Raw genomic sequence first — 5,963 nt, 5'->3', positions numbered from 1 at the left:
GACTCCCCACTGAGCAGGGAGCCTGACATGGGGCTGGATCCTGGGACTCTAGGATCTTGACCGGAGTCAAGGCAGACGCTTAACCAACTGAGCCACTCTAGGCGCCCTAATATATATGATTTCTTGCTCTAGGATTCAGACGAAGGCAATTTTACTTTTTAATTTCAAAAAATATTTTATTTTATTTAAAAGATTTTAAATTTCATTAATTTACTTTTAGAGCTGTTGCTTTTAAGTATTTGGTAAACAGGTGTGGAGAGTGGCAGGCCTACATCTTCATTTTCTGGAACGCCTTGATAGTCAGCCTGAAAACCTTGTTAAACAGTAGACGGTGCATTATGGTGGAGATGGGGGGGTGGGGGCGAGGTACCACCTTTGAAATCTGTCTACAAGAGAAAAGAAACGAAAACAACAATTTCAAACAAGGTTCCACCAAGCTAACAAAGGTGGAGGCCGATCCACACAGGTGGAAGCCTAAGGCCAGAAAGATGCCTTGGGGATATGACTCACATTCCAAGCTCTGAACCAACCAAACGCATTGGTGAATATTCCTGTGAGGAATGTCTGACACCTGAGACTTTGATCTTCCTCTTGTGGTCCTTTTATGAAGAGATTGTGTGGAATTTGTCACTAGTGGGCACTGGCTCTTAGTTCAGGCTGGATTCTGACGTGTCCTGATTGGAAAGACTTTTTCTTTTTTTTTTTTTAAGGATTTTATTTATTTATTCATAAGAGGCAGAGGGAGAGAGAGGGAGAGGGAGAAGCAGGCTCCCCGCTGAGCAGGGAGCCCGATGTGGGACTCGATCCCAGGACCCTGGGATCATGACCCGAGCCGAAGGCAGGCGCTTAACCATCTGAGCCACCCAGGCGTCCAAGGAAAGACTTTTTCATTGGCCCAGTCAGTGATGGCTAATTGGTGGGTCAATGGCTCAAGGGGTGATTGAGACCACAGACAGCCTAAGTGGAATGAAAGGATAATTTGGCGGCGGGGGTGGGGGTGGCGGGGGGAGAAGAGAAATAAGAGGGAAAGAGAGAAAAGGAAAACTCAGGGTGGGTTTATTAGCTTCGCTGCATGCACAGAGGGTAATTTGTGAAAGAAAGGGGGCAGCAGAAGAGAGGTGGGGAGGCCAGAGAGGCAGCCTACAAAGCAGGCCCCCGAGACCAGGGGCTGGGCTCGCAGCCAGGGGTGCCCAGACCTGGGGAGGCCCAGGCCTCTCTGCTCTGTGGAGCAGGCCAGGCAAGCTCAGAGGAACAGATACCCTTAAGTTTGGGTGAGTTGATGTTCCCCTCCTCGGGCTTGCATTGTGCTCTCTCAGTCGGGCTCTGAAGGGAAAAGGAGCCGCAAGACACGAACGAGGAAAAACACATCACGTTCTCATTTGTTTCCAAACTCTACAGCACTTTGAATTTTCTTTTCTTTTTTTTAAGACTTTATTTATTTATTTGAGAGAGAGCGAGAGCGAGCAGAAGCAGGGAGAGCAGTAGGCAGAGGGAGAGGGAGAAGCAGGCCTCCCGCTGAGCGGGAAGCCCGATGCGGGGCTCGATCCCAGGACCCTGGGATCATGACCTGAGCTGAAGGCAGACGCTTAAGCCACTGAGCCACCCAGGCGCCCCAGCGCTGTCAATTTTCAAAGAAGTTTTTCCCAGTTTTATTAAGACATAAGTTACATAGAGTCCTGGATCAATTTAAGGTGTACAGCATAATGATCTGACTTCCATCTATTGTGAAATGTTTACCACAGTAAGTTTAGTTACCATCCATCATGTCCTAGAGAGACAGAGAAGAAAGGAAAAAGACAAAAAGAAAAATAAGCAGTTTGTTCTTTGTGATTAGAAGTCTTAAAATTGAATCTCTTAACTGGCATAGATACCATAAGGTGGTGTTAAGTATAGTCCTTAGGCTACATTAGAGTCCTGGTACTTACTTATCTTAAAACTGGAAGTTTTTACCTTTTGACCACCTTCAGGCAGTTCCTCCAGCCAACCCCTCTAAAAGTGGTCACAAGTCTGGTCTCTTTTTCCATGAGTTGGTTGGGTTTTTTCAGATTCCCCACATAACTGAGATCATAACGTGTTTGTGTGAAGAAGAGCTTAATGGATGTGCCCCCAAGTGCAGTAAGAGCTGTTTCATGAATCCGGTATTAGAAATACGGAAGGACTATCAGAGTATACCTCAGCTAGGCTACCTGGCATTTATGTAGATTTGGCCTCCGGTAAACTTGGATCCCCCCAAAATGAGGTCCACGGCACTGGTGTTTTTAGACGGCATATTCATGCAGCAGAAAGACCAAATACTAGGATGGCAGAGGGGAAATGAGGCAACAGAGAGAGTAGAGGCCCCCTTTGTGTCAAGTGACATTTGCAAACCGGGAATGTCTACAGATATTAAATACAAAGAAATTCCACTACCTAGGATGCGGAGAGGACAGTGGAGCCCAGAGCACAGGTTTTATCTGTAGGGTTCATAGTTGGCAGATACTAGGGAGGAGCCATTTTGTGACTCCTCACCCACATGGTGGTTGACTGTCTTCCTGCCATGTCAGTTTCACCCTCTTGCCTTAAGAATACTGTATGGTTGCACTTATATGTGGACTCTCTCTTTTTCTTTTTTTTTTAAGATTTTATTTATTTATTTGACAGAGAGAGAGAGAGAGAGAGAGATCACAAGTAGGCAGACAGGCAGGCAGAGGGAGAAGCAGGCTCCCCGCTGAGCACAGAGCCCGATGCGGGGCTCGATCCCAGGACCCTGGGATCATGACCTGAGCTGAAGGCAGATGCTTAACCATCTGAGCCACCCAGGCGTCCCATATATGTGGACTCTTAAAAACAAACTAATGAACAAACAGAGCCAATACAGACTCATTTACAGAGGACAAAATGGAGGTTGCCAGAGGGGAGGGGGTGGGGGCATGGGAAAAATAAGTGAAGGGGATTAGGAGGTACCAACTTCAGTTGAAAAATAAATCCGGTGCGGGGATGAAAAGGACAGCGTAAGGAATATAGTCAATAATATTGTAATCGTTTTGTATGGTGACTACACTTAACCGTGGCGAGCATTTTGCAGAGAAGCGTCGAATCACTATGTTGTACACCTGAGGCGAATACAGTATTGTATGTCAACTGTCGCTCAGTGAACAACAGAAAAGAGGATAAGGGATGGGATGGGGCTCTCCTGGTTGAGTAGAGGGGCCTCGGGGGCCCTGCCGCGCTGGGCAGCAGGGGTCCTGTCCAGGGTGCTGGAACCGTAGCCAGAGCGGAGGGAGCTGACCGGGGGCTGAGCCCAGGAAAGCCTGGAGGGTGGTGCGGGCTGGAGGCTGCAGAATCCACCACCACGGTGACGACGGCGGTGAGCCTCTTTGCTCCCGATCTGTTGGCTGGACAAGGATTTTACGAACTTAGTAAATCTGGTCCTAGTTCGTGTAAACATGCCTTGTCCCCAACGTCTGTAATACTCAGGTAGTGTCCAGCGCTTCAGCTTCCTCCTGTCCCAGCAGGACCAGCCACAGGCTCCCGGACCCTCCATGCCCCAGCCTCGCTCACAACAGCATCTTTTTCACTCTGAAGCGGTTTCAGAAGATGAGCGACCCTTCAGTCATCCTGAAAGGAATGCTGCTGTTGTTGAAAGATCCGGCACGTTCCTGTGGATGACGTGATTACTCTTGGTTCAGGATGGGCTTTTCAAAACGGGCTTTGTTCCCCTCAGCAGGACTCTTGGACGATGCTGAGCTTCCCCCATAAGCAGGGTGACCCCTGCCTAGTGACTAGGGGCCAGTGGCAGCTGGACAGCTGCTGGTCAGCTGTGAGGACACAGACATCCCAGGTGTAACAGCCACGGCGGGGACAGAGCGCCGTTCCTCAGCTACACCTGCTGCTGAGAACGGGGAAAAGTAATAGGCAAGGTGGGAGGACAGAGTCGAAGCAGAGAGCCGAGCCAGAGCCTGGCACAGCGTGGCACAGCGTGGGTGCCCTCTCGGGGTGAGCTGCAGGGGGGCCCGTGGCCCTGGCTTCCCTGAGCGATTTTAGCAAGAAGGAAATAGCTCCCCTGATGCAGTTTCAAAGCTTAAGGGCATAGAGAGTAAGTAGCCTGCTTGTTTTTTCATGTACGACATCCAGTGCTCAACGTACTAAAACGATCCCTTTTTCTCTCTGATTGAAGGTTTGGTTTAAGAATAGGAGGGCCACGTGGAGGAGACATCAGAGGGCACTGAGGTTCAGAAACATGCCCCCCAGGGCCATGGTCCCCCCCAGGGCCATGGTCCCCCCCGTGGCCATGGTCCCCCCCGTGGCCATGGTCCCCCCCGTCATCATCAACGTGGGTGGACCCTGCCATGCCTTCTTCATTCCGGAGCCGAATTGCCTACGCGTGGTCCCCGAGCCGCGGCCGGTGGGACCGCCTCAGCCTCCCATGCCGCTCTTTCCTGTTGTCTTCTTGCCTCCTGTGCCCTGGGTTCCTCCACCCCTCCCTCCCTGCGGCTGCCCTGCTCTGGTCCCGCCCAGGTTCCTACCGTCCGTGTTTTTCTTCTAAGCCCTTTTCCCACGGAATGGCCTCCGTGACGGTTTGTTCCCACGGTGCTTTTGAGCCCAGCCCCATTCTGTGTAGCTCGCCGCCAAGAGCAGTTCACTCAATGTACGCAAGAGAAGTGCAAATTCACGGACCCTTATTTGGGGGCACCTGCTGTCTTTTCAATAAAGTTAAGCAATTCACGCTCGGCGTATTTGTTTTGCGCGTGGTACGGGGTCGGTGCCAGTGATGGACGGCGCCGTTCCTCCAGAAAGGCAAGGAGGCCTGCCGCTTTCATGCAGCCGCGCCCCTGAGCCACCATCAGGAGGCCACGGCCCTCTCCGAAGTTCCCCAAGCGCCCACGGCCGGCTTCCAAAGGCCCACCGTGCCCTGCAGCACCCCATCTTCCCCCGCACTCCCCCCCGCCCCCACCCCGTGCCCCAGCGGGACCGCGCCGCCGTGCAAGACCGGGTGGCGTCAGCCTCCAGGGAGAGAACGGTGTGCTTGCAGGCGGGGCTGAGCCGCAGCCGCGGGGAGGAGCTGAGGCCCACCCGGGACCCTTCTGGAGGGGACACTTCTAAGGGGCTACTCACGGGGCTCCCGGAGAAGCGGCAGCCGGGCGTGCAGCTAGCTGCTGGTGCTCCGCAAGCTGCGTCCGGTGCCGGCCCTTTGGGCGGAGGAGACGCGGCGACGGCATTCCGGCCGGAGGGTCCTGCGCCCTGCGTCCGCCAAGGTGCCACGAGACGGGACCCCCTTCAAGGCCGGCGCTGGGCTCTCGGTCCTCCCTTTCCCCCGCGCCCCAGAGGCCGAGGGCCCAGCATCGCTCGGTCGCCGGCTCCCAGCTGCCCGGCACCTTTCGGCGACACCGTGCCGGTGGCCCGCGGTCCTTGCGTGCAGTCGTTCCAAGTCGGCGGCCGAGAAAGGACGTGGGTTTTTGTCCACTGGGACTCGGGGAGAGAGAGGGGCTCCTGCGGAACCGAGGCTGTGCACCTGTTGCCCGATCGGGTTATTTACACTGGCACACACCACTCTTGTTGTTGCCAGGACGACCCCAGCCTTGGGGACGAGTTTTGCCGGTGCACCCAAAATGTCTCCCCCGGTCCCCCCGGTTTGGGTCGTGGCGCCGCCGCGGGCTCTGTGAGCCCCGGCGTCGGCGAGCTCCCGGATCCGAGATCGGGTGGCCCCCTCGTGTGCTAGCAGTGGTTCCGGGGTGCCGCCTCGGGATGGGGGAAGCATAGCGTTTCTTCGAAGCTCCCCCAGCCCCGCGAAGCTGCCGGCTTTCTGCGTCGCCGCCGCTCTGACTCACCTCCTTCCTCCCCGCAGAGACCTGGGTGGCCTCAGCCCTTAGCTGTGGGCCCTCGACTCCGTCCTGCATCTCCCTCTCAAGCTGTGTTCTCAGGAGCTCTCCGGGCACCATCTTCGCGTCTGATTCCAGGACGTTTGCTTGTAAACAGCAATTTTT

General features: G+C 54.3%; 1 protein-coding gene across 1 annotated transcript; it reads left to right on the top strand.

Annotated features, from left to right (window-relative positions):
- The first annotated feature begins 3,417 nt into the window (after nt 1–3,417).
- On the top strand, nt 3,418–5,957 carry LOC118012450 (synapsin-1-like). Its single transcript, XM_035008083.1, has one exon. It carries the CDS (start codon nt 4,751–4,753, stop codon nt 5,696–5,698), a length of 948 nt encoding a protein of 315 aa, XP_034863974.1. The 5' UTR covers nt 3,418–4,750; the 3' UTR covers nt 5,699–5,957.
- Nucleotides 5,958–5,963: the final 6 nt, after the last annotated feature.

The sequence above is a fragment of the Mirounga leonina genome, unplaced genomic scaffold (genome assembly GCF_011800145.1).
Source record: "Mirounga leonina isolate KUSES-001 unplaced genomic scaffold, KU_Mleo_1.0 Mir_101233, whole genome shotgun sequence".
Classification (NCBI taxonomy): Eukaryota; Metazoa; Chordata; class Mammalia; order Carnivora; family Phocidae; genus Mirounga; species Mirounga leonina.
This window is presented reverse-complemented; position numbering and strand designations above follow the sequence as displayed.